General features: G+C 57.1%; 2 protein-coding genes across 21 annotated transcripts; both read right to left on the bottom strand.

Annotated features, from left to right (window-relative positions):
- Positions 1-134: 134 nt before the first annotated feature.
- Positions 135-12,383, bottom strand: PUF60 (poly(U) binding splicing factor 60). 11 transcript variants are annotated; one of them, XM_053558465.1, is made up of 14 exons: positions 12,259-12,379; positions 9,432-9,554; positions 8,200-8,254; positions 7,916-8,005; positions 5,584-5,679; positions 5,371-5,460; positions 4,478-4,528; positions 2,152-2,313; positions 1,986-2,078; positions 1,641-1,854; positions 1,367-1,557; positions 1,103-1,238; positions 639-874; positions 135-556 (listed from the first exon to the last, which is right to left on the bottom strand). In XM_053558465.1, exons 5-14 carry the CDS (start codon positions 5,659-5,661, stop codon positions 257-259), a joined length of 1,551 nt encoding a protein of 516 aa, XP_053414440.1. In that variant the 5' UTR covers positions 5,662-5,679; positions 7,916-8,005; positions 8,200-8,254; positions 9,432-9,554; positions 12,259-12,379; the 3' UTR covers positions 135-256. The 11 variants fall into 11 exon arrangements, with proteins under 11 accessions (XP_053414440.1, XP_053414441.1, XP_053414442.1 ...); XM_053558466.1 differs by having other exon boundaries at positions 9,381-9,554; XM_053558467.1 differs by lacking the exon at positions 9,432-9,554 and having other exon boundaries at positions 12,259-12,382.
- A 228-nt stretch (positions 12,384-12,611) lies between these two features.
- NRBP2 (nuclear receptor binding protein 2) lies at positions 12,612-23,197 on the bottom strand. Of its 10 annotated transcripts, none has more exons than XR_008373764.1 (19): positions 23,018-23,197; positions 22,436-22,558; positions 22,264-22,365; positions 22,088-22,177; positions 21,885-21,925; positions 21,696-21,790; positions 21,548-21,571; positions 21,393-21,476; positions 21,263-21,318; positions 21,074-21,169; positions 20,231-20,363; positions 20,015-20,117; positions 19,891-19,941; positions 19,676-19,811; positions 18,783-18,836; positions 18,616-18,679; positions 18,463-18,518; positions 18,215-18,376; positions 12,612-12,751 (listed from the first exon to the last, which is right to left on the bottom strand). XR_008373764.1 is itself a non-coding variant. In XM_053558476.1 (19 exons), the coding sequence occupies exons 1-18, from the start codon at positions 23,138-23,140 to the stop codon at positions 18,308-18,310; spliced, it is 1,500 nt and encodes a 499-aa protein (XP_053414451.1). In that variant the 5' UTR covers positions 23,141-23,197; the 3' UTR covers positions 12,615-12,751; positions 18,264-18,307. The 10 variants fall into 10 exon arrangements, 8 of the variants coding, with proteins under 8 accessions (XP_053414448.1, XP_053414451.1, XP_053414449.1 ...); XM_053558476.1 differs by having other exon boundaries at positions 12,615-12,751; positions 18,264-18,376; XM_053558472.1 differs by adding an exon at positions 13,821-13,917 and having other exon boundaries at positions 12,620-12,751; positions 18,264-18,376; positions 18,463-18,679.
- Positions 23,198-26,014: the final 2,817 nt, after the last annotated feature.

Raw genomic sequence — 26,014 nt, forward strand, 5'->3', positions numbered from 1 at the left:
CTGTGGTGAACAAGGTGGACAGGTCCCCATCTAGGGCAGCTCGCCCTCCACTCCCACCCGCCTTCTGGGCCAGGCCACCAATGGAGGAACACAGGATGAGGATGGGCATAAAGACCAATGCCAAACATGGACGCTCAAGACCAGCAGCACCTGCAACTTTATGCACACTACAGGCTGGGCTGGGCAGAGGGGCCTGGCCCCACAGTCACCCAGAGGAAACAAGGGGCCAATGCAAGTCCAGGGAACAGGGCCAGGGTCACGCAGAAAGGTCACTGTTATCAAAACGCTCCTGATCATACACTTCTGCCACCACCTTGCGGCCAGCGAACCAGCGCCCATTGAGGGCCTGGATGGCCTTGTGAGTCTCTGAGGCCATGGAAAACTCCACAAAGATCTTGACAATGATTTCTGCATCCTCCTCCTCGCCCTGCTTCTCTTGGTAAATGATGACTCGGTTGACTGCACCAAACTTGCCACACTCCTCTGTCACCTCCCCTTCCAGGTCGTCATCAATGTCCTTGGGGTCTACCATGTTGCGAAGAACCATCACTGTAGACTGTGGTGAAAGGGGACAGCTGAGAGCCGTGGCCTATCTGGACCACCCCCACATCCCAATGCACCAGGACCCAGCTGCCCACCTCCTGCTTGCGCAGCAGCTTCTGCATCACCATGTGGCGGGCGCTGCTGCCAGAGATACTCATGTGTTCCTGCTCACTCAGCATCTCTGGCCGCTCTGACTCAGGAAACAGCTCTTCCTCTTCCTTCTCCTTCTTGGGCTCCAGGAGACCCAGTGTTGGAGGGCTGGCCAAGATGGGGTTCACCACTCCCACAGAGGGGATGGTGACCGGAATGGGAGGACGAGCTGGGGTCACACCTGCAGCAAAACCAACCAGGTCCAGCAGTCACTCCCCCCCCCCCCAACCCCATGCCCTCTGGTCCCCACGAAAGAACACAGAGTTGGTCAGCCATGGCGCCATGAGATTGGCCTTGAGCTCAGAGAGTGACACCTGGAACAAGAGGGCCTAGAATCTGAAACCAGCTGAAGGCAGAGTGTCTGGAGAGGACAAGGCAGAAGAGGGGGCCAGGACCCATCTGTACTCACCCGTGATGACTCCAGGTGCTTGGGCAGCCATGACAGCCTGGGGCAAAGCCCCTAAGGGCTGGGCCAGGGTCAGTGCTGGGGACACCAGTCCAGGTGTGGCCAGGGTACCCAGCACCGCTGCTCCAGCTACTGCTTCCTGCAAATCAAAAGTTTATAATGCTGAGCTCCTGGTCTTGCTACTCAAGACAACTTAAAAAGCCAGTCCCAAAGGATCAAGAGTCCATCCACCCATTGTCAAGCCCACCCAGCTGCATGAGTCCTTACCTGAGCTGTAATCTTGGCTGTGGCTGCAGCTGCAGCCACAGCAGCAGCAGGTGGGAGACCTCCAGGTGTGGCAGGTGTAAGCAGAGGCATAGGGGGTGTGACAGCCTTGCCCACTCGCAAGTACTGACCACCCAGATCAAATAGGTTCATGGAGGACACAGCATCTTGGGATGACTGGGCTTTCTCATACTCTGCAGGGCAAGGAATAGCAGTGAGGAGGGCCAGCCCCAGCACCAGAAGGGCCCCTCCCCTGCCTCAGCCACTCCAGGCTCACCAATGAAGCCATAGCCCTTGTGCTTGCCAGTAGTAGGATCCCGAGCCAGTGTGCAAGACTTGATTTTGCCGAAGGCTTCAAACACACTCTTAATGTCATCATCTGAGAGGTCCTGGTGCACAGAGGCCACGTAGATGCGGTTGAAAGCCCGTGCCTCCTCAGCCAGTTGGTCAATGATGGGTTGGGCCTGCCCAATGTTGCTGGGTCTGCCCACCTGAGGAAGAGGAAGGGATATGAGAGCCTCTCATCAGTCCAGGCCCAGCTACATGCAGCTGCTACAGCAGGGCTGCTCTGCAGGTCTGCAGGGGACAAAGAAAGGCCCAAGACCTGGCCCCTTGCCCTCACCTTGATGTTCCTGCCCCCTAGCATCACCGAGTTCATCTGCTCCAAAGCCAGCTGTGCAGCTTCAGGGACCTCATACTCCACAAAAGCAAAGCCCTGAACACAAGGACATACTGTTAGGCTGGGAGAGCCCAGTGAGGGTAGCGGACTCCAGGCAGGCACTGCTTACCTTGTGCTTCATGGTGACAGAGTCCCAGGACATGTCAATGCTCTTGATGGGGCCAAAGGGGGCAAAGGCCTGACGAATAGTGTCCTCTCCCAGCTCATAGTAGATGGAGCCCACATAGACCCGGCACATGATGGCCAACGCTCGCTGCCGCTGAGCCGCCATCTGCAGCAGGATAGAAGGGGAGAAAACCACTGGCCAGTCAGGGGTGGCAGGAGGTTGGGCAGCCTATTCCCCTCCTGGCCCACCCACCCAGCTCCACTGTGGGAAGGACTCCCCACACAGCAGCAGGTGCAGGCTTGGCCCCTAGTCAGGGCATGGGGGTCAGCAGAACCCTGCCCCGGGAAGAAAGGCCAGGCCTAGCAGCAGGACGCAGACGCACCTAAGCCTGCCCAGGTCCCTGGTAGACTACGACGGCAAAGCTAACAAGAGGTCCAGAGGCAGGGCCGTGTGCCCTCCCGCCAAGTCTACCCCCCACCCCTACCGGAGGCCAGGTGTCCTGGCTGGGCTGGGAGATCCTCCCACTGTCCCAGCCAAGTGCTACGACCGAAAAGGGAAGGAGGAGCCATCCAAGCTGGAGGGACCCACTGGTTTGGAGGCCAGAAGAGAGGAGGGCAGAAGACAGAGCAGCCACTGCCCAGAAGAGACCCCAGGGGAAGAGCTCAGGAGCCCAGCCAGGGGCTCCCTGGAAAGAGAAGGAGCAGCTGCTCATACAGGGCCAACTCAGGCCGGGGCTCAGTGCCATGTGCCCTCCTAGTCCCCTGAAACCTCTCACAAAAAAGAGCTGCCTGTAGCCCATGCCACAGCCAAACAAACTGGCCCACGACACCTGTTGGCCTGGCCCCTGGGGCATCCCAAGGTAGCAGAGACCCTAAAAGAAGCCCCAGGGCTCCCTGGAGCTGGAGAGGTGACGGGCCTGCCAAGTTTAGGGCCTTGATTGTGAGCTTAGCCATATGTGCTGAGGGACCTCCCCATGCCCTCTGGACAGTGTTCCCTCCCCAGCCAGTTCATAGGAGAGACATGCCACATAGGGGGATTCTAGAGCCAAATGCAGTGGGCCACAGGGAGACCATGGGTCCAGGGCTGGTGAGGTAGGTGGGGTTGAAACCAGGGCCCTGGCCCTTGTCACCTTGCAAAGGTCCCAAAAGCCAGAGACCAGCTTCCTTCCTTAGACAGTGGCCAGCCTACCACAGACCAATCCTCCCCACCCTTGGAGAGGAGCCTAAAGGTGAGGCCCACATCTCCCCCCAACATGGAACTCAAGGTGGGATAGCTATCTTCCCTCAAACTAAGAATTCCTTGAAAATGAAGACTCCCCAGCAAACAGGTTCCCTGCACAGACCGAGGACCCTCAGAGTGGAGCCACATGCCCTCTCACAGCAGGCTCTACAGACTGGAAACCAGATCTGTCCCTCAGGTCTGAGTTCCCCCGAGACAGGGCCACAGCTACTCCTCAATATGGGATTCCTCAACCACAACTGGGCAGACAGCTCTCTCCCTGACCTGCCTCCTCACAACCCAGGGCTTCCCCAGAGGGTCAATGGCTCCCTTCCAGACACACTTTCCAAAACGACAGTGGGTGTGTCCCCATGACAGCAGTATGCCAAGAGTGGCTCTGCTGAGGAGAGGTCTCCAGAGAAAGGGCATCTTCCCTTAGGCTCCTCCAAATGGAGCCTGGCCTCCTCCTCAGCCTGCCTCTGGGGGGAGGGAGGGCATCTCCTTCCCAACTCCTCTGCCCACAGCAGCCAGGGCACAGCCAATGGCCTCTGCCTCCTCCTCCCTGGCTGCGTGGCCTAGCCCTTGCTATCAGCCAGGCCAGAGGCCCAAGCCCTCACCATTCCCTCTCTTGCTTCCTGGTGTCCCCCCAGCCCACCCCCCCACCCACCCATCCATCCTCCCTCCAGGGTCTGATGGGGCCATGAGTTAGAACCCCTCTCTCCTCAGGGGCCTAACCCCAACCCAAGAGCCCAGGCAGCCTGGAGACTGATGGAGCTGGAGGCCCATGGGTGAACCCCGTGCGTGCAGGTGGCATGGGCTCAGACGGGCCTGGTGCTGGCAGTGCCCCGCCCTGGCCGGCTGCCCTCCGCAGTTACCTGGCCGGTTAGTTTTAAGGCGGGCCCTCAGAGCAGATGGAGGCCTCCCCAGGGGCGGTCCCGGGGTGGGTGCCCACACCACTGGCCCCGCCATGCCTGGCGCTCTGCTGCGCTCGTCCAGAGCTGGCGGGCAGGGCCGGCTAGGGGAGCAAGGTCCCCAGAGCGTGGGCTGCACTGCCCCCCTCTAGCCCTGACTAAGGACATGAGCCCCGGAAGAAGTGAGCATTTCTATTGACCGATTGCAAAGGTGAGAGAGGATCTCCAAAGCCCATTGTCACTGCTGCCATCTGAAAGACAGTAAAGACAGAGTTCAGTCTGTTGGAGCCGAGCAGTCTCCCGCTCTTGTCAACACCTCACGCAGACAGCGGCAAGGCCCGGAGTCCCCGCCCTGCCAGGGAGGCCCGCCTGCCTTCCCACACTGCCGGCTGACTGGCCACCAGCACCTGCTCAGGGGGGCCTCAGAGCCCCAGGTGCCCTGCCCTGCAGCTGGGTCAGCTGGGACAGAAGGAAGGGAGGGAGGGAGGGAGGCGGGAGGAGGAGGAGGAGGGACTATGGAGCACAGTGAATAGCCAGGGCAGCTCCTGGCATCATGACTGTCTGAGGGCTGGGGCATGGGAGGCTCAAGGCCCAGGAACCTGCTGGCCTCACACTGGCCCCTTCCCATACAGACAGTGTAGCTTCTGGCCACAAGGCTAGAGCAGGGCCCAATGGAGGCGTCCCCTGACCGTCTCCTCAGTCCTGGGCCCCAGGCCAGGTGGTCTGGACTAACTGCAGGGCTGGGGACCTAACCAGTGTTATCCGAGGCTACAAGGGCACAGAGGAACATGCCCTACCCATGGCCACCATCAGCTGCACATGGGGGTTGGGGGGTGCGGAGGAGGCACCAGTGTGAAGACCAGGAAGGGGAGGGGCAGAGCCACAGAGAAGGGGCAGGGATGGGCCATAGGCCTTTAAGGCTCTAGCAAGCAGCAGCTGGGAAAGGCTGGGCCTCTCGTGCCTCAGGGAGGACCCTGAGGGTCCCAAGAATGAATCCTTGAGAATGTGAGAACCATAACACCTGGGGACAGCCACAGGCACAAGAGGAGAAGGACGAGGTGGTAGCAGTGGCAGAAAGCGGGTGGCGGCTCACCTGTAGATTGGTGAGCTGCTGCTGCTGGTGTGCGATGGTCTGCTTCACCAGCACGCTCTTGATGCTCTGCTCCATGGCGTACTTCTTGGCCTGTAAGAGATGGCGGTGAGGAGCGCTGGGGGCCCCACCTGCTGGATATATACCTTCCCCCACCCCTCCCTGGCCCCAGGTTGACCAGCCTCCGCCGCAGCACCCCAGGTGGTGCACTCTCACCTTCTGGAGGGCCTCCTGCTGCTCGGGCGTCAGGGGAGGCAGCCCCAGCTTGGCGGCTGTGCTCTGCCCATTCTCCATTTTGATGGAGTCTGTGCCCTGGTGGGGGGAGCAGGGGATCATTAAGCAGCCCAAGTCCTTCCTCATATGGCCCAGAAACCCCACCCTACCTGTCTCTCCCACAGCCGCACACAGCCTCTGGTTCAGTCCCTTCTCAGGGAGAGGCAGGGCTGGCCGGACTCTGGTCTGCCCTTTAGACAGTGCTGTCCCCAGCCCAGGCCTGTCTCCCCCAGGACCTGTGGGTAGGACAGACTGAGGCAGGCAGATACCCTGGAGCCTTGGGCCAACCTCAAACAGTTGTGAGGCCCAGGCCACAATGGCCTTCTCTGGAGCCACCAATAGGCAGCAGGTGGCAGGAGAGAGGCCCAGCCCCAACTCCAGAGCCTCCAACCTCGTGCCTTGAGAGATAGCCAGCCTCAGCTGTCCTTCTAGGCAGAGAGAGAAGGCTCCCTGGACGCCCTGGGGCTCCATGCTTCCAGGCTGCCTGCCTCTTTGGGTCTCTGAGTGGATACAGACTCAGTTTCCCTGAACTTCCAAAGCCACCCAAGTGTGGGCACAGGGCCCCACCCCGACCCTTGCAGACACAGCACCTCCTGAAAAACCCAGCTGCTCTTCCAGGCCACGCGAGCCCAACAGAGAGTTCTAGCCCACCCCCACCACATTCCTGCCCAGGCTGTGCTCAGCCCACTGGGAGAAGCCAGGAGCAGCTAGCCATAGGGACAGACTGGACACCCAACAGCACCCTAGCCAGGGAGGCCGGGGGACCAGGTGGTGATGGGGCAGGGGTGGGGCCACAGTCCCAGCTGGCCACAGACCCAAGCTGACACTGCTAGGAGTATATTCACACCCCTCTGATCTGCTTCTGTGCTTTTTGCAAAGGGAAGAACATAGCATGTGGCAGGAGAGAAGTCAGGGAGGCAGAGTAGCACATGTGCCGTGGGCAGACCCAATGTGCCTGCCTGTCTGCCAGCTCTGAAAGGCCACTAGCCAGTCCATTCCAGACTTCTAGAGACAGCCTTGAGAGTGATGGCAGAGAAGAGAGAAAGGCCCTCAGCACAGGGCACTGAGCGAGGACAATGTACAGAAGCAGAAAGGGGCTGGCTGTCCCAAACCCTGAGAACTCCCACCCTGGCTGGCCCCAGCGCTGGTCTCTGGCACAGACTCAAAGGGCAAGCAGCCCTGGAGGCGCCTTCCAGGCAAACAGGGTCCCAAGTAGGCCCCGAAGGTCAGTCAAAGGCCTGCTCTGGGTGGGACCAAGTACCCAGTCCAGCTCATCCTAGGCCTGTCCTCTCCACCCTCCCCAGCTGGCCACAAGCCTGTTTCTCCATAGGGGGAAGAGAAGGCCCAGGAGCCAAAGGCTGGGACTCCAGAGCAGCTGTCACCATGGTAATCAATGCCAACCCCCTTTCCAGCCCCCTAGAAACTTTTCAATCTCCTCTTTGTCTTGGTGAACAAAAGGCCCTTCTCCTACCAACCAATAGCCAGCTGGACAGCCAGCCAAGGGCCAGGGAGCTTCAGTCCCCACCACTTCCCAGGGTCCAAGCTGCATACCATGTCCCCATCCACTCCTGTGAGTGCCTGCCTGGGGGGGGCCGTCAATAGGAGGGCCTATCCCCTAGAGGCCCCCAAGGCACCTTGTTGAGCCCCAATGGGAACCTTCTGGAGACGGACACTGCCGCAGAGAAGCAAAAGAACCTGGTTACCCAGGGACAAGGCCTGTTCCACCTCCAGTAGGACCTGCTCCCAAGGGCTGGGCGTCTGAACAGGCCAAGGTCCACCAGTATCCATGTGGGGACTGGAGCCAGGAAAAGATACAGAGAGCTGGTTCTAATCAGACCTGTGCTTTGACTTACAGTTTTGTTGTTTCATTTAAATTAAGACAGAAATCTGAAATGAAAATCTGTATCTCTGGTTCTTAACGCTACATGTTCTAGAACACTGAGACACCCTTCCACAGGACGCTGATGGCTAAGAGTGAATACTGGCCAAACATCAGTCCTCAGCACCCCCACCCTGCTCTGCCTGGTGATTGAAGCAGGGTGGACACAGAGAGGAGAGGCTGGCCTGGAGGCTGGGTGGGAGGGGCAGGATCACGCAGGGCTTAGCCAGGGTCCTGCGGGCAGCTGTCTGCCCAGAAGGCAGAAAAGGTCCCTCAGGTTCCTCCTGACCCGGCCCCCAGCCAAGCCTCTTTGGGCCAGGGACGCGTGGGCAGGCGGGCAGGCAGGCAGGCAGACAGGTGGGCCTGAGGGAGAGGAGGCTTAATTAAGGTCAGTACCTGTGGAGGTTTCCATTTGTCTCCTGCTGCCACCACTGCCGCCGCCGCCGCCGCTGGCTCGGACCCCCCTCCTTGTTGACCATTGACCTGCTGTGGGCAGGAAGGAGATGCTGTAAGGACAGGTGCACAGCCCTCCCTTCCCAGCCCCTTTCCTCTTCCCAAACTGAGGACTGAGCTCCCCATGGAGGAGCAAAGGAGGTGGGGCAGGGCATAGGCAGGGACCAGTTCCAGCTTGGTCCCTGGACATTCCCAACACTGCCCCAGCCCCCAATCTGCCAACACACCTGCAGCTGCCCAGGGCCTTGGCAAGAAGCAGAAGCAGATACTGGGTAGGCCCGACTGCAGTGAGAAGACGGGGAAGGGACGGGAAGAAAGAGCAGAAAACAGGCTGTGCTCCTGCCCCAAGACAGGGAAAGCCACCCTCTCCCGCAGGGAGCTGGAGGGCAAGCCAGCTGTCCCCCACCCCTCCTGAAAACACCTCTGAGCAGCATGGAAAGGTGAGGGTCTGCCTGCTAGGAAGGCAGCTGAGGGCCTGGCCGTCTGCACTCCAGGGACCTATGCCCAGAGGGGCACAAAAGGAGCAGTGCCCACCATGGCCTTCTCTGGTGGCAGGGCAGAGATAGGTCACAAGCAGATGGACAGTTTTAGGGGACTTCTACCAAGTCCCCTCCCCCAATACTGGGGAGAGGGGACTTGGTAGAAGGGCCCTAAAACCTACCCCACCCTACCCACCCTGGGGCTGCACAGTGGTAACCCAGGGCAGAATGCCCTCATCCTGCTCCCAGCTCAAGGACAACACCTACAAATATCTAAGTACATGAGGGAACAGTTAGTATCCACCCTTAGACCCACGTGCATAGACAAAGCCAGCTAGGCTGACCCCGCCAGCTCATGTCCCAGGTACCCTGGTTCCCAGAGGAGGGACAGCAGTACAAGTCCAGCTTTGCCAGACAGAGAAGCAAAGGGCAGGGACACTGAGGTCGCTCTGCATGCTACCAAAACAGCTGCACCCAATTCACACCCACTGCTGCTTAGAAACTGTGCCCCAGTTTCGAAGTTTCAACCTACAGCCAGCACGCCCACAGCAGAGGCTGCCTCTAGGTGCCCATGGCAAGAGGTCACATCAAGACAAGCCAGGCACTTGTGCACAGGCAAATTCAAGGGCACTTTCTTAACTTCCTGATCCCAAATTATCTGCAGCCAGCCAACACATGGGCCAGGACAGTGTGGAGAGCAAGTCATGGCTCAGAAGAGACTTGTGGGAAAAGCCAGTCCTCTGGTGGGCATTACACAGAACTCCCCACACCATCCCCAGTATAAGGAAGTCCTCAGGGGCAGTGAGCCTGGGGTGCTTGCTGTGCTAACCAGACCCTAGAGGAATTGGTCATTTGGGATCTTAGCTAGTCACATGCCATCACTCTCTGGTGGCCCTCAGCACCAGAGTCATGACTCTGTCACACTTTACCAGCTAAAGCCAAAGCAGTACTTCCCACTGGAAGACAAAAGAGTAACTTGCGGCTGGCCATATGATGTCTCTCTCCAGGCCTCAGGCTCCTTGGCTGTGAAGTGGGGTGATCTGTCTCCCAGAGCTGCCACAAAGATGCAGTGAACACCCTCTGTGAAGTACCTTATGCAGCCCCTGCACATGGAAAGCATGCCCCAAGTTCTGTACTGCTAGGCACATCCAGCATCAGACCCCCAGCGCAGGACTAGCTGCGGGAGCTGTCTCCTCTTTCAGCTGCTTAGCTCCCTAGTGCTGCACACTGCTTACTATGTGGCAGAGCTCTGCTGGGCACTGCAGATGCAATGAGAACAAAAGGGGAAAGACCTCTCTTGGGAGCCTCAGAGGCAGCTGCGGACAAATGTGCTAGTCAGCACCTGGGACGACTTCTGTAGGTAAAAGAGCTAAGAAAACAACAAAACGCAGGACGCAAAAAAAGTAACTATGAGGCATACAAGGTCATGGCTGCCAGGGAGGCCTGTGAGGTGACACTGCATGCTGGGACCCACGGGAAAAAGTGACTGCATCCGTGGGGAGGGGAATGGGTACCAATGCTCTTGCCTAAAGAAATCCAAGGCGGTAGCCCTAAGTGGGAGCTGGTCAGGCTGTCAGAGAAGGGAGGAACAGAGCAATGAGTCCAAGTGGACCGGGGTGGCCAAGAGCACCCCTGCAGCCACTAGGCAGGAAGCACACCAGTCCCAGAGGAGGTATTTCTGCACCCTCTTGCACCTCCCCACCAGACCACAGTCAGCCAAGGTCAGCTGCTGCATCCCAGCCCTCCCACAGGGCAGGAGCAGTATGACATGGGTGCAGCCTCACTCTTGTGTCAACCACACAGGCCACCCTTCTAGAAGTCTTTCCATTCAAAAAAGGATCAAACCATACTCCTAGAACCTGCTGCAGCAAGCCTGAGCCTTGACATTCACAAAACACACATACTGACCTCAAGAGACTCTGGAAGGCAACAAATACCCCTATTGAACACCTTTATTTCGAGGGTCAGACTTATTGCCCATATCCACCTCAGCAATGAAACCAGCTGTCTGGGCCAGGCGAGGTGGCTCACACCTGTAATCTCAGCTCTCTGGAAGGCCGAGGCAGGTGGATTGCCTGAACTCACAGTTTCGATACCAGCCTGAGCAAGTACGAGACACCCTTTCTCTAAAAAAAATAGCCAGGCACTGTGGTGAGTGCCTGTAGTCCCAGCTACTCAGGAGGCTGAGACAAGAGAATCACTTGAGCCCAAGACTTGAGGTTACTGTGAGCTATGATGCCAGAGCGCTTTACTGAGGGCAATAAAGTAAGACTCTGTCTCAAAAAAAAAAAAAAAAAAGGGGAAGAAAGAAACCGGCTGTCTGCCACTGTGCCACAGCCACGGGTGCTGCCCAATTTAGCCGCTATCCCCTGAGCACAGGGCACTCTGCTCTGTAAGGGCTTAGGGAGATGAAGTGTCCATTTTCCTCCAACTTCCTAGTGTCCAATCCTTGTCTCTAAACCTTCCACTCCTTTCACTACCAACTCTCTGCTGCCTAGGGATGGTCACCAAGTCCTTAGCCCTCACCTTTTTTCTTTCTGGCTCCCCCCTTGCAAAACTCACTTGCTCCTGCGGCTTCAAGATAAAACAAGACATGATAAGTTAGCCAGTCCTGACAATCACATGCTGGGCTACCCCTTACCAGCTGAAGAATCTTGTGTGCAAATGCCTTCCTTCCCCAGCAGTTTTTTTTTTTACCCCAGTGGGACTGGGTCCAGCCCCTAGATCAGGGCCTGCCAATGACAGTCCCTGCCCCTATCAGTCAGTCCAGCATTCAGCCACCTGCCCAAGTTGCCTTCTCAAACAGACCTTATCCTGTCCATCTGGGTGTAGGTCTGGGGGAAGGTGGAACATAACAAAGGGATGAACTGTGGCTGAGAAAGGGGGGTAGTGGTACGTCCCATTAAGCTAAGCTGGAGAAAGACAGGTAAGAAAGACTTCACCATGGAGGCGCCAAGGGCAAGACATTAAGTCACTCGCTGAGCATCCTTCCCTTTCCTGGAGGTGGGCAATGTACTGAGCAGGGCAGGGCTCATTCCTTTGGGTACCACACCACCCCATCACAGCTCCCTCCGGCATCCAGCACGTGGCACCATGAGTGGAAACTGGTTTATGGTGCCCACCAAACCTCTGAACAAGGCAGGGGTTGCCTCTGTTTGGTTCCCCACTGTGCCCCAAAATCCTCCATAAAGCTTGGGACAAAGCGATTGCTTAGAAAACGTCTGATAAGAAAGCAAGTCCTTCCCTTCCTCAGTGGGGATAACAGGATGGAGATAAGCCCTTCCCTGCAAAGCATGGGCAAAAAGCGGAATCACGGCCGCGGGCGCAGGGAGTCAAGGGCACCCCGTCCTCGCTGAGCCGAGTCCCGTCCCCTTTGGTCCCATCGACCCGGAGGCCCACTAGGACAAGCCAGCAGATGCTGTCACACCAGGACCCGGCCTTCCGTAAGGACCCCACCTTCCGTAGGGACCTCGGTGCACAGCCCGGTCACCAGAGGCAAGACGGCAACCAGCCTTTCGCTTAGCTCGGCCAAAGGACCGCTTGCAAGATCCACCCGGCTGGAAAGCGAACTCGCTCGGCCCCTGCCCCGCCCCGCCGGAAGCTGGAGTCCGCAGGCCGGAAGCCCCGGCCGCAGGTCGCCGGCGCGCGCCCGCTCCGCCCCCGCCTCGCGCAACACAAGACCGCCGGCGGGCGGCCTGCGCGAGCCTGGAAAGACCGCCGCGCCACCGGGGCCTTCTGCGCCCCAGCCGGGCCAACGACCCCCTCCCGCCAGCCGAGGGCCACCCGTGGCCAAGGGGGCTCACTTACGAGAGCCATGGTCGCCGACGCCATCTTGCATCCGTCGCGGCCGCCGCGCGCGCCACAAGCTCCAGCTCCCTCTGCAGTCTCGCGCGATCTGGGTACCAGCTGACGGAACTCTCGCGAGAAAAGGCCTTTCTCCCGCTACGTGGAAGAAAAGAATACGCTTCCGGGATGGGGAGGGACAGTTAACGCCCCCGGGAAGGGAGGGCGGAAGGGGTGGTGCAGACACGGGCGGGGCGGGGGCGGGCGCGGGCGGGACCGGGGCGGGGCTGAGTTCTCTGACGTGCGCGGGCTTCCTGACCCTGCTGCTCCTCTGGTTGCTGTATCTCTGCGTGTTTTACGAAAAACTAGTCTCAGGCGTTGTCCACTGGTGCTCACCAGGGAGGCAGGAAAAAGAGCGGCTATCCCCCCGGGACCCGTCTACACAGACTCCCGAGTTGTAGGTTACAAAAGAACCGCTTCTTCATAGACTTCCAGATGCATCGTCATTGTGACAGCCCTGAAATCAGACGTCCTCATTTAAATGGCAGCGTTTTCTCCTTCCTAGTGATTCATAAAACAGCGCGTCTAACATCTGACAGCGTGGTAGTCCCTGAACCGGATCTCAAGGCGGGAGGTTCGTCCGTGCTACTGGAAGAGCTGCCCTTGAGGCTTGTCAGACGCTGCACCTAGTCCTAGGACTCCAACTCAGCTACCCCCCAAGAAGAAACCACATCTGTCAGTTCAAGCACCTTGCGTTGTCTGAGGACATCTCTATCTTGGCAGGTCTCTTTCTGGAGAATTTAGAAGTCAGTCTAGACAGCTGTAGTTAAATATGGCAATATATTTTCCTCCTCTCCCTCCTGAAACCCATCTAAAATGATAGGAAATTTTTATAAAGGCAAAACCTGTGAGGGCAAAGAAGTGGAATTTTGTGGAGCTGGAAGAAGGTGGGAGGTGGCAGCTGCTTTAGCCCTTTGGGCTATGGAGGTCAGTGTCTGAGGGGTGGTGTGTGAAAGCGCACCTGGAAAAAGGAGTGCCAAACCTCTATACTTATGTGCTGGGGATGGCAGGCACTGCCCTTGTCCAGAAGAGGAGTTTTGAGGCCTGGTTAATAGGCAAGACCCTGTTTGAAAATGGGGAATTTTCAAAGGTGAGACTCCTGCCCCTCCTCTTACCTGTCATTGGCTGAGTCTGGCCTCCCACAGGTGTCACCCAGGCTCCTCAGAGAGGAGGACTCCTCTCTGCAGCTACCAGCTCAAATGAAAAGACTAACAGCTGGGGACAGGAGCAGGGGGTGCCTATTAGAATGGCCCAGACACATCCCTGACCTCAGAGGTCACCAGGCCACAAGCCCCAGGCCCTAAGAGCATCTCTTAAATGCAACTGAATAGCCCAAGATCACCAGATACCTGAGGAAGAAAAGGGCCTCAGAGGATAGGGTGGTGGGTCACGCCTGTAAATCCTAACACTCTGGGAGGAGGAGGCAGAATTGCTTGAGGCCAGGAGTTCAAGACCACCCTGAGCAAGAACAAGACCCCCATCCTTACAAAAAACTAGAAAAATTATCTGGATGTTGTGGTGGGCACCTGTAGTCCCAGCTATTCAGGAGATTGAGGCAGGAGGATGCTTGAGCCCAAGAGTTTGAGGTTCCTGTGAACTGTGATGATGCCACTGCACTATAACCTGGTTGACAGAGTGAGACCTCTGTCAAAAAAGAAAGAAACAAACAAAAGGAAAAAGAAACAGCATTCATAAGGAACAGAGACAATAATGGAAGCAGAAGGGAGGAGGAAAGCTACAACTACAACCTTAGCAATTTTAGGGGTGTTGCCTCCAAAACCAAGAACAGTAGGCTAGAGAGACTATTCAGGGTATGAAAGATAACTCTATTTTTTTTTTTTTTTTTAGAGACAGAGTCTCACTTTATTCGCCCTCAGTAGAGGGTTGTGACATTACAGCTCACAGCAATCTCCAACTCCTGGGCTTAGGCAATTCTCCTGCGTCAGCCTCCCCAGTAGTTAGGACTACAGGCGCCCGCAACAATGCACGGCTATTATTATTATTATTTTTTTTTTTTTCAGTTTTGGCCGGGGCTGGGTTTGAACCCACCACCTCCAGCATATGGTGCCCTACTCCTTTGAGGCACAGGTGCCACCCTGGCTATGTTCTGTTACAGTTTGGCCAGGACTGGGTTGGAACCAGCCACTCTCAGTATATGGGGCCGGCGCCCTACCCACTGAGCCACGGGTGCTGCCCAAAAGAAAACTCTTACAAATGAAAAATATGGGAGTAAACTGAATGATTCAATAATCTAGAACAATAAAATCGAAGTCTTTCAGAACGTGTAACAACAAAACTAGATAGCTAACCAATAGAAAATGTGAGTCATCACATGAGTCAGTGCTCTCTGGTGCACACCAGAGGCCGCCATTTCGAAGGAAATGGTTAGGGGTGGGGCTGGGGACCATAAGCAACACCCTCTGGTGGCAGTTTCTCTGGGCAATGATGTGTAATGCTGCACTCTGGGCACTTGGTGCCAGGCACTGCTCTTACTTCACACACGTTGGCTCATGCAGTTCTTACAACAGCCCTGCGCTGTGAGTACTGCGCAAACCATTTTTACAGATGAGGACGTGCAACACCACACAGCAGGGAGCAACAGAATGGCTCCAGACCCTGTGCTAACCAGTGCCCATTGCACCCCTCAAAAAGATAAGCCCAACATCCGAATAAACCGTCCAGAAAATAAGGGGGGGAAATCAGCAATGAAATAATTCAAGAAAATTTCCTAGAACTGAAGGGTCAGGGTTTCTGGACAATGAATGAAAAACAAGTTGTACATCAGGCGGCGCCTGTGGCTCAAAGGGGTAGAGTGCTGGTCCCGTATGCCGAAGGTGGCGGGTTCAAACCTAGCCCCGGCCAAAAACTGCGCAGCAAAAAAAGAAAAATAAGTTGTACATCAAGATATGTCATTGATGGGCAGCTCCTGTGGCTCAAAGGAGTAGGGCGCTGGCCCCATATGCTAGAGGTGGTGGGTTCAAACCCAACCCTGGTCAAAAACTGCAAAAAAAAAGATATGTCATTGAAAATTTCCAACACAGGGGCGGCGCCTGTGGCTCAGTCGGTAAGGCGCCGGCCCCATATACCGAGGGTGGCGGGTTCAAACCCGGCCCTGGCCAAACTGCAACCAAAAAATAGCCGGGCGTTGTGGCGGGCGCCTGTAGTCCCAGCTACTCGGGAGGCTGAGGCAAGAGAATCGCTTAAGCCCAGGAGTTGGAGGTTGCTGTGAGCTGTGTGAGGCCACGGCACTCTACCGAGGGCCATAAAGTGAGACTCTGTCTCTACAAAAAAAAAAAAAAGAAAATTTCCAACACAATGGGCCAAAGAAAGAGAGACCATAGGCGAAAGGTCAGAATTCAGAAAAACATGAACATTCTTAGAACTAGAAGACAATGACATACCCTCAAAATCCTGGGGAGAAATGATTTTCAACTACGTCAAGCTTTTTGTATCTAGTTACACTTTCAAGCACTTGTGAGATTAGAATAAAGACAAATAGGCAAAGACTTCGCAACTTCCCATGCATCCTATCTGAAGAAACATGGTGAATGTTCCTCCTCAAATGGGCAAAGGTGGGAAGAGGAAAGCATGAGATCCACAGCCCAGAGAAGGAAGTGCTCCAGGACTGGGGAAGGGGTGACCCACGTTGACATCCGGGCCACGGTTACAAGAGCAAGCATGCTGGGGCAGAGCAATCACATGTTAGGGGGCTTCAGGAAAAGAAACTGAGCATTCAATTAGGTGATGTGTCCTAAAATTTGACAGGAAGCTCACACTTCTGCAGTGACATCTAGAAAACTGAGCAAACCAAAAAAAGGAAAGAAAATTGGGAATTATTAACTCCAGGAAAAACAGAGTTGTGCAAGAAAGTATCCTAGGACACCTTGTTCTCTGCTGAGACCTGTGATGATGAAACTGTAATGATATTCATGAGCTATCATGTCCATTACACTGGGTGATGCTGGGTCAGGGGATCAAGGTAGGTGATCCCCAGAGAATGCCAGTCAGAAAAACTGTAGAAAAGCTCATAAACTGGATTAAAAACATGCTTGTGATTTTTGAGAAATCTAGATTTCAAATGTCTAAAGAAATAGCTAAGAGAGTTAAATTTGGGGAGGTTCAAAGTAAGAGACTGCATTTACTGTTTATTATTAGCCTCAAAAATAAAAAAAAGAAAAAAGAAAAAGCCCATTCCACTTCCAAAACAATATGGATGAAACTGAGAAGGTAAAAGTTAAAATGAAAAACAACAAGCATGATTAAGTGCAGCAGGGTAGTATTGATGCTTTTAAGTTCAGTTTAATCACTGGTACAATGTTATGTATTTGCCACTCAGACTGTTTAAGACCATGCAAAATTAGACAGTTTAGCATCAGGATTTTCATCTAGAATGTGTAAATTAGATTTGTAATTTTAAGTTGAAAGGTGTGAGAATTTGAATAATTCTGTAATAGTACTGGAATGTTTAAGATAACGTGAGATTCCCCATATTTGTACATTTATTTAATATGCTTTGGTAAATTTTGTTTTGGCTTTTGGTTAGGGTTTTTTGGCTTTCGGCTTTTGGTTAGGGTGGTGTGGTAGGCAGAATGCCACCCTTCTTCCACAAAAGATGTCCATTCCTTAATCCCTGGGGAAACCAATGAATGTTAGTTTTTACATGGCAATGGTATTTTGCACATGTGATTAATATTAAAAACCTTGAGGGGGAAAATTGTCCTGTACTGCCCTGCATGGCCCAAGCTTATCTCTTTAAAGAGAACCTTTCCTGGCTGCAGAGAACCAGAGACAAAAACTCAACCTGCTATTCCTTTGAAAATGGAGGAAGGGGCCAAGAGCCAGTGCATGTGGTCAACCCCTAACAATGGGAATGCCCCTCAGCTGACAACAAGCAAGGAAGGGGGGCCTCAGCCCTGCCACTGCGTGGAAGCCAATGCTGCCAATAGTCTCCAGAAGAGAATGCAGCCTGTTAACCTTGATTTTAATCTGGTGAGACTCGTATCAGACTTCCAACCTACAGAATTAATAGTAAGTTTGTGGTAAATTTTACAGCAGCAATATAGAACTATTACAGTGGTGAGCCTTCTTGGTTTGACAGCTGAATGCTTAAAAAGAAATATGAATGCACTAAATGTATACATACAGCTTAAAATGTTTAAGACTGTTTAACTAAATTTGAGATTGAAAGAGAGGCAGTCCAAAAATTTAGAGGCCAGAGAGGTGGGGGCAGAGTCCTCTAAGATTGAGGAGAGCATTAAGTGGGAGATAGTTAGGGAGCCACGTCCTCAGGGCCCCAGGAGGAAGTACGGGAAGTCAAAAGGAGGGTGTGAGTTTGAGGAGCAAGGAGGATGCCTGGTTGTAATCTCTCCAGGCCAGGGTGTGCTGGAAAGAAACTGAGAGCAGAGCGAGTGCAGGGGGGCTGGGCTGCAGGGCTGTTCTCAGTGGGGGCAGGGCCAGGCAGGGGGCTGCCGGACTGGTCTGGGCAGGATCGGGGACTTTGCTGACAACAGCCTCAGCTCCAGGGCTCTCTACTATCTCCTCTCGTTGCCAGGTCCTGGCCCTGCCCAGTGCCCAGCACCATGCCTAACCCCTGCAGGTGTTCCACCACTGCCTGGGGTCAAGGCTTGTCCTATGGGATGCTCTCTTAATGGGATGGAGCAATTCTTGCAGCAGGTCTGTCCAGGGCCGACCCTCACTCCATCCTCAAGGTGCGCATCGGGCGCTGTGGGTACTGCGGTACCGGTAGGGCAGCCTCTGGTGCTGAGGACTTAAAGGCCCTGGTGGGGCAGCTGGGGAGGGGCTCAGAGCCAGAAGTTGGATGATATGGGACGTGGGCTGCGTTGTGGAGGCCAGAGTTGGCAGCGCACCCCTGGTCCTAAGGACATGTGCGCCCTGCACTCCCGCACCCCGGCTTCCTCACCCCCGGGCGGGCCCCATCCCTGGCCCCCTCTGCAGGCCCAGTTCCTCACTGGCTCCAGGGCACACAGGTGGAAGCCCCCGGCTGGACGCGGGGTCAGGGCTGGGCCCCGCGGTGCTTGAGGAAGACGCTCTCCAGGAAGGCCGCCAGCTTCGTCCGGTCGTCCTGCAAGCGGAAGGTTGGAATGGGGGGCACAGAAGGGCGCGGCGCTCCCCGCGCGCTCTCTCACCCGGCCGCGCACATCTGCGCACCTCGGGGACGAAGCCGTAGTGCACCAGCTCCGCAGCCAGATCCTCCGCGCTGTCGGCTGAGGCAACAGCAACAGCGAGGGGCGAGGCGTGAGGCCGCCGCGCCGCCCGCCGCTCCGGGTCGCCGCCCGCCTCCCGGGGCCCCGCCCGGCCTACTTGGAAGCAGGTCGTAGGTCAGCTGCCGGTGCAGCCGGTCCTCCAGCACCAGGAGCAGAGTGAGCTGGAGGGGCGGAGGGGCGGGGTCGGTGGGGGGGGCGGCACCGGGAGCCCGAGCCCCGCCCCCACGCCGCCGGCCCCGCCCCTCAGCCCCACGCCCCACTCACATGCCAGTGCGGCGCGTCCTCGCTTCTCTCCAGGTTGCACTGCATCTGGACCACCTGCGGGGACACCCACCAAGACTGGACTCAGTAACTAAAGCAGTAAAGAGCAGATGCTGCCTCAAAGGATCAGTAGAGATGGGAAACAGAAACCATCTTTTGGAGGAGGCCAGAAAGCCCTTCTCACTGCTAATGGCTTGGCCAGTTAAAAAAACGGGGTTGGGTACTGAAGGATGAATAGGTGGAGAGGGCACCTGAAGGAACAGGGGACTGTGGGAAGCCCAAGGCAGGGCGTGACAACACCAAAGCAGGAGACTCCAACAGGACCAGGCTGGGGGTTTGCCTGATCTCTGCCAGCATCCAGGAGGCAGGTAGCTTTAACTGTCAGGACAGGAATTGTGACTGCACTGTGGAAGGCAGCCAGAAGGAGAAGGCCAGGCCACGGGTCAGTACAGCGTTCAGGTGAAGAATAGGCATGGCCTAGATCAGGACAGTGGCTATGAGGACACATCAGGGCCAAAGCCAGAGCCTCTGGAGCCCAGTGGGTATGAGGAGGAAAGGGAGAGGGTGACAGAGCAAGGCCTCTGGCTAAATCCAAGGGACACTTTTTTCAGGGATCAGCAACTGGGTGGGGCATGGGGGCGTGGGCATGAGACTGGAGGAGGTCTGCAGAAGAAGGCTGGGTGGGGCATGGAGCAGGGGCAGCAGGGGTGGGGAGGGTCTGGGGAATAGCAAGTGTCTCTGGAAAGGAGAGTGTCCCAGCTTGTCTTGTGACCTCCATGACCCCACTTAAGCCTGGCAGAGAACAGGGCTGGGGGCACTCAGGTCCTAAGACAAGGTGCCCACTCTGGCTGGTGGGAGGTCTGAGGGATAGCACAGAGCAGAGGGGTGGGACTCACCTTCCTGGTCTCAGGGTCAAAGGGTTCTGGCGTTGGGGTCTTAGCCTTCTGGGCCTCCTCAGGCGGTGGGGCCAGCACGCGGGGAAGCCCCAGGGGCCGAGTTGCTGCAAAGTTCATCAGTGGGTAGATCCCATTCCTAGGGACACAAGAAGGTGGCAGGGGGCTGGGGGCTCAGGCTGACAGCTTCCTGGTCCCCACCCCACACCAGCGCTCACCTGACATCCTCTAGGAATTTGTCCAGCTCCAAGAAAGAGACCTCCGAGTACCTGGGAGGGGGATGGAAGGTACATGAGGGGCCGAGAAGTTGAGACAGGAGGCTTCTAGGTGCTGGCTGCTCACCGCCACTGCAGTGGGGGCCGGCAGTGCCGGGGAAGCTCTGCCAAGACTGCATGCAGGTCCATGGCCTTGGTCTTCTCCTCCACCACGTTCTCAGGCATGAGGTCTATGGCCACAGGAGCACCAGGGCGGTGGCTCGAGTCTTGGGTCCTACAGGGCCTCTTTCCACATCTGGCCCCCAAGCCCCCGGGCCATCCCCTGGGCCAGCCCACTCCTTACACTGGTGCTGGATGAAGCAGTGGGCTGCCAGCAGCTTCAGGGAGTGCACCTCAAAGAGCACTCGGTGGAAAAGGAGGCTGTGGGCAGAAGGCCGGCAGGCAGGGTTCCGGGCCAGACAGGAAAGGATGAACTCCTGGGCATGGAGAAGACAGGCTGGCAGCAGGTGGCTCTGCTGTACCCCCACAGTCCTCTCTCCTCATGAACACCACAAGACACACAGGAACACACACATAGGCAAGCCAGGCCAGGACCTGATTGTACGAACTTGAGGACAGTTGGTCCTGAGCTCAGAGTATCCCTGCTCTACTTTCCTAACTGTCACAGAAATCATGGGGAGCAAGTGCTATTATCTCAAGTCACAGATGAGATCCCTCCTACCCACAGCCTGACCTTATTTGCCTACCCCAGCTCAGGCCCAACTCTGGAGCTACCTTGATGGACCCCCACCTGGTCCACATCCATGCCCTCCCTGTCTTTCATGCCCATTCAGGTACCCCTGTTTCCTGAGGCTGCGGATACAGCTTCCACCCTGTCCTCCTCTCCACAAGCTAGGGTCTCCTCTACTTCTGAAAGTTTAAAGGCAAGGACTTGAAGCAGGTGCAAACGCTGGCTCCGGTGCTTACTCTAAGCCTTGGGCAAAGTACCTAGCCCTTCTGAGGCTCATTTTTTCTATCTTTGAAACAGACATAGTAGTAATGCCCACACAGGGAGTGTTTCTCTGGCCTCCCTCCAAGGAGGCGCTGCAGCTGGCACACCCCTCAGCTACACTAGCCCCAGGACACTTCTAGGCCTACCCACAGCTCTCACTCAGCCAGCCTGGGAGGGGCAAGGCAAGCTGCTTACCCGCATGTTGGGGTCACTCAGTGAATGCCTGGCACGAGCTATGGCCTCCTCTGTGACGCGAGTGTCCCCATTGGACTGGATCTCCAGCACAGCCATCTGGGATGCAGGGCCAGGTCAGGCACAGGGAAGGGGCACAAGTGAGATGGGCAGAGCCCAGCAGGGAGGAAGCTGGGAGGCCGGAGTCAGTACCTCCAGTGCACACATTCCAAAGGAGAAGATGTCCACAGTGGTCCCATCGGCAACCTCTGAAAGGGAAAGAGCAAGGCAAGGCAGGTGGGATGGGCGCGCAGGGCAGGGCCTGGTGCCGTCCCCAACTCACCACCATACTCTGGCGGGAAGAAGTGCCGGTTCCGCAGTTGTTCCCGCTCAGCCTGGATGGGGCTTCGGAGATCGTCTGGCAGTGCTATGGAAGAGCACAGGGGCTGAGCCAATGGGCCAGCTCCAGGACCCCATCCACCCAAGGCCCCCACGCACCATTGGAGAAGATTCGGTGCCACACTGCTCAGGCCAGGCAGGGAGGAAGACCTGAGTGAGCAAGCTGGGCGCCAGGGTGTCCTCTGCCCTGGGCTCCCAGCTTATCCCCCATCCCTGCCCCCCTCACCCCTGCCCAACCCGCCAGCACCGGAGCCAATCTTGACGAGGCCGTTATGCTGAATGAAGATGGTGTCGCTGGTCAGGTTCCCATGGATGATGGGAGGGCTGCAGGCATGCAGAAAGCTGCAGGTATTCGAGGGGAGAGCAGGTGGAGCTGGGTCAGGGATGCAGAGGTGGCACGTAGCGGGGAGGGCGCGTGGGCAAGCCAGGCCCTCACCTGAGTGCTGACAGGATCTGCGTGCACCAGCGCTTCCAGGCCTAGCAGCAGACGCAGGACTCCGTCGGGTGGGCACAGGAGAGGCAGCTGGGCCTGTGGAGCCCACCCTTTGCCCTCGCCTGGCCCATCCAAGGCTGCTCCTGTCCCGGATGCCTCCTCAGCCCTGCCCTCTCCCCCATGCCACCCTAGCCCACTCTCCATACCCGGGCATTCATGGCTTTGTGGTTCTTCTTGGTCTTTTTGAGAAACTGCTTGAGGCTGCCAGATGACACGTACTCTGTGATGAAGATGACCTGTGGAGGTGGGGTGGAGGCTCAGGGGCTCCAGTAGCTATGACTCCCACAGCTGCCCTACTGGGCTTGTGGTCTTGCCTGCTCACCCGTGCATGGGCCTCAGAGGCATCCAGCCAGTACTTGTGCAACTTGACGATATTAGGGTGGTCCACTAGGGCCAGCTGCTCAAACACCGTCTGGATCTTCTCCTGGAAAGGGTGGGGTGGTCACCCAGTGGCGGTAAAGGGGATGGGCTGAGGAGGGAGCAGCGGGCCTCACCTCGTGGGCTGAGAAGGCCTTCCTGTCTGCGAAGTGGAGCTCATTCCACACCACTTCCACCCCCTCCTCTGTGTCCATGGCCAGGAAGGTGCTCTGAACCCCCGGCATATTTCCCTGGTTCACCTGCCGGTGGGAGTGGTGGAGAGGGGTTATGTGTGCCCTCCGTGGTCAGGGTTGAGGGTTGTCCCTGTCCACACCCTTCCTGCAGTATAAGCGTGTGCTACAGGCCCCGACCCCTCTGGGAGTGGGGGTCCTCGTCCTCGCAGGCAGCTGGCGCGCAGGAGCCTGGTGCACCAGGGGATAGGCTGAGAGGATTTGGCTCAGGTTCAGGGCGCTGAGCAGCAGATCCCAGAGGCATGGGGAGGTGGTTCCAGGAGGAAACTGGTTTCCTCTGGGAATTGAGGGTTTCAGGGCATGGGAGCTGGGCCAAAGAGGGCCACGGGCTGGCCAGGTCCTCGGTCCTCCCGGCCAGAGAGAGGTTTCCAGCACCTGTGCTCCCCAGCGTCCCATGGCCCCGCGTGGCATTCAGGCCCCTCCGGCTGGGGGAGGGCGGTGTCACTTCCACCTCCCTCCCTTGCCCACCTGCTCCCGCCGCTTCTGCCAGCGGCCACACGGGCTTTCCTCCAGGATGTCACTCTCGTCCTCGCTTTCGTCCTCCCGTTCCCGCTCCCGGCTCCGCCTCGGCGCCGGTTCCGGGGCCGCCATGGCTCGGTGGGCCCAGGCCACCACCCTCCGCGCGATCCTCCGCCGCCGCCGCTCCCGGCCGGTCCTGCCCCGCGCCTAGCTGCTCCGCCGGGAGCCACAGTCGCCTCGAGCCCCCACCCCGGCTGCGGGATTGAGAGGCGCGAGCGCGCGGCGGGCCCAGGGGCGGAGTAGGCCCGCCCCTCCGGAGCCGCCTCTGCGGGCGGGAGCCCGAGCGGAGCTTCCCCGCTGCGCCCACCGCTCCCCGCCCCGCCCTGTCGAGTGCCCCAACCCAGCGCAGAAGCCCCGCCCTTTCCCGTCAGAGGCCCCGACCACTCCCGTCCGAGGCCCCACCCACTCTCATCAGAGACCTCGCCCACTCCCTCCGAGACCGGTCCGGCTCCTCCAGCGGCTGCTGTCCTGGGCTTTGGGGAGAGGAGTACTCAGGACCAGCCTGAGCCTTGTCTGTCCGGGCCTCCCTGGGCGCGCCGCGGCTTCTGCGGCCAGGGCGTAAGGGGAGGACCTAGGATCCGCCTCTGTTCCACTCTAGAAGCCGCGGCATCCCGCCCCACTCCTGCCACACACTTTGGGAAACTCGAGAAATCGGACCGAGGGTCTGGACCAGCCCACTTTTTGTGCACGGTTGCTCCCTCGAGGGTCTAGGGGAAGCCCTGGGGCAGGGGTACCTGGGGGCCCCCCCCCAGGCTACGGCTACTACCACTGCAGGCTCCTAACCAGCATACCCCAGCCTGCCGGCCCCAGGTCAGAGTGACAATGCGATCTACCCTATAAAGGACATCTGGACATAGTGGCCTGCAGCTTCCCTGGCTGGCCACCCTGCACACGAAGCCACACATGCTGCCGGCTTGTGCTGGTCTCTTGCATGAGCCTTTGCCTTTTGCTGATGTTAACCTGCATTCTTGGCTGCAGGAAATAGCACTGTGAGTAGAGTCATTGAACGGGAGGTGGCTTGGGCCCTCCCCTGGTCCCTTCCCACTCAGCATAAGGACCTCATCCTAACCACAAGGCCCTGCCCTCTCTAACTGAGCAGCTCCAGAGCTGTTTGTTCCCTGCGGGGTCTTCACCCAGCAAGCTCTCTGCCTCCGAGTCCTCTTCCTACAGGTCCTGGACCCAGTCCCTCAGAGGGGTTGGTCCTGATGACCCATCTGGCATCACAGCCCGTCCACTGTTCCCTGCTGGACTGGCTTCTTTTTTTTTGTAGAGACAGAGTCTCACTTTACTGCCCTCGGTAGAGTGCCGTGGCATCACACAGCTCACAGCAACCTCCAGCTCTTGGGCTTATGTGATTCTCTTGCCTCAGCCTCCCGAGCAGCTGGGACTACAGGCGCCTGCCACAACGCCCGGCTATTTTTTTTGTTGTTGCAGTTTGGCCGGGGCTGGGTTTGAACTCACCACCCTCGGCATATGGGGCCGGCGCCCTACTCACTGAGCCACAGGCGCCGCCCTGGACTGGCTTCTTCATAGCATCCACCACTACCTGACCTCCTGGGTACTTTGCCCCTCCCTCTTTGCTCTCTGTCCCAGCTGGGATTTGAGCTCCTCACTGTCCCTGCCCCTTCTGTCACAGTGATGATGGCGCTTGGCAGATATTCATTGAACGGACGTGTGGGTGGACATGGGTGCGTTTTAGGTGGGGTTCAAGGGGCTCATGAGGAAGAGGTAATATTTGAGCTGAATCTCAATGAATGTCCTTCCCTTTCTCTGACCCCATAACTGGACACATGCTATGTGGTGAGTCAAATAGAGCCTCCCAAAAGATACACCTTCAGCCTACGTAGACACACAGCCTCATTTGGAAAAAGAGTATTTGCAGATGTAAGTTTAGGATCTTGAGATGAGAATATCCTGAATTTAGGATAGGCCCTAAATCCAATGCTTGGTGTCCTTTAAGAGAAAGAAAAGGGATTTGTGAGGCACAGAGAGATAGGGGACTTGGCCACACAAAGACAGACAGACACTGGAGGAAGGCGTCTGTGGGCCAAGGAGCATCTGGGTCACCAGGGCCACTAACAGCCAGGAGGGAGGCTGGGGGTGGCCTCTTCCCCAGAGCCTTGAGGAGAACCAGCCCTGCCGACATCATTTTGCCCTTCCAGCCCCGACCATGAGAGAGTAAATTTGCATTGTTTTAAGCCACCCAGTTCATGGTGCTTTGTGCCCCAGGAGACTGGTATGGGCTGTCAGTGTGACCCTACAGTGAGCACAGGCACATGGCTGCAGCAACACAGTTGCATGCAGGGGTGGCCCGCTGCTACCCCCAGGGGAGAGTCTGACTCTTGCCCCCCAGCTCACAGAGGAGGTGGCCTTTTTCAGGCCTCTGCCCCGCCTCTGTGCTCGTCCAGCCACAGACTTGCCAGGCCCTTCATCATTCACGAGACATTTTTTTTTCTTGTAGAGACAGAGTCTTACTTTATCACCCTCGGTAGAGTGCCATGTCATGACACAGCTCACAGCAACCTCCAACTCCTGGGCTTGGGTGATTCTTTGCCTCAGATTCCGGAGTAGCTGGGACTACAGGCACCCGCCAGCACGCCTGCCTATTTTTTTTGTTGCACTTCGGCAAGGGCCAGGTTTGAACCTGCCGCCCTCGGTATATGGGGCTGGTGCCCTACTCACTGAGCCACAGGCACTGCCCTCACGAGACATTCTTGAGGCTGACCTTGTTCTCAGGAGCCATCATCAGCACTACTGGACAGCTTGTTCCTTGCATAGTGGCACATAGTGCCAACTGCAGGGTAACTCACTGCCTCCTGATCCCCCACTTTGCACATCCCTTGAGGTCTTTCTAAGGCTCTCTCCCATGAGGCATGCAGAGAACCTGCTCCCTGAATTCCTGCCCATTTTCCTCCCACTGACAGGTGGATGATCCCTCAGCTCAGG

This window comes from Nycticebus coucang, chromosome 13 (assembly GCF_027406575.1).
Source record: "Nycticebus coucang isolate mNycCou1 chromosome 13, mNycCou1.pri, whole genome shotgun sequence".
In the NCBI taxonomy this organism is placed as follows: Eukaryota; Metazoa; Chordata; class Mammalia; order Primates; family Lorisidae; genus Nycticebus; species Nycticebus coucang.

What these genes read in the sequence shown, in the direction of transcription:
- NRBP2 (XM_053558468.1), bottom strand. Translation starts at nt 23,140, where the DNA reads ATGGCGGCCCCGGAACCGGCGCCGAGGCGGAGCCGGGAGCGGGAACGG. An exon ending in TTGGAATGTGTGCACTGGAG is followed by an intron (nt 21,170 to 21,262) that starts GTACTGACTCCG and finishes CCTGCATCCCAG; the next exon opens with ATGGCTGTGCTGGAGATCCA. An exon ending in CGGCCCCCACTGCAGTGGCG is followed by an intron (nt 19,942 to 20,014) that starts GTGAGCAGCCAG and finishes TCCCCCTCCCAG; the next exon opens with GTACTCGGAGGTCTCTTTCT.
- PUF60 (XM_053558456.1), bottom strand. Translation starts at nt 8,406, where the DNA reads ATGCTGCTCAGAGGTGTTTTCAGGAGGGGTGGGGGACAGCTGGCTTGC. An exon ending in TAGGGGGCAGGAACATCAAG is followed by an intron (nt 1,855 to 1,985) that starts GTGAGGGCAAGG and finishes CCTCTTCCTCAG; the next exon opens with GTGGGCAGACCCAGCAACAT. An exon ending in AGCTGCTGCGCAAGCAGGAG is followed by an intron (nt 557 to 638) that starts GTGGGCAGCTGG and finishes CTTTCACCACAG; the next exon opens with TCTACAGTGATGGTTCTTCG.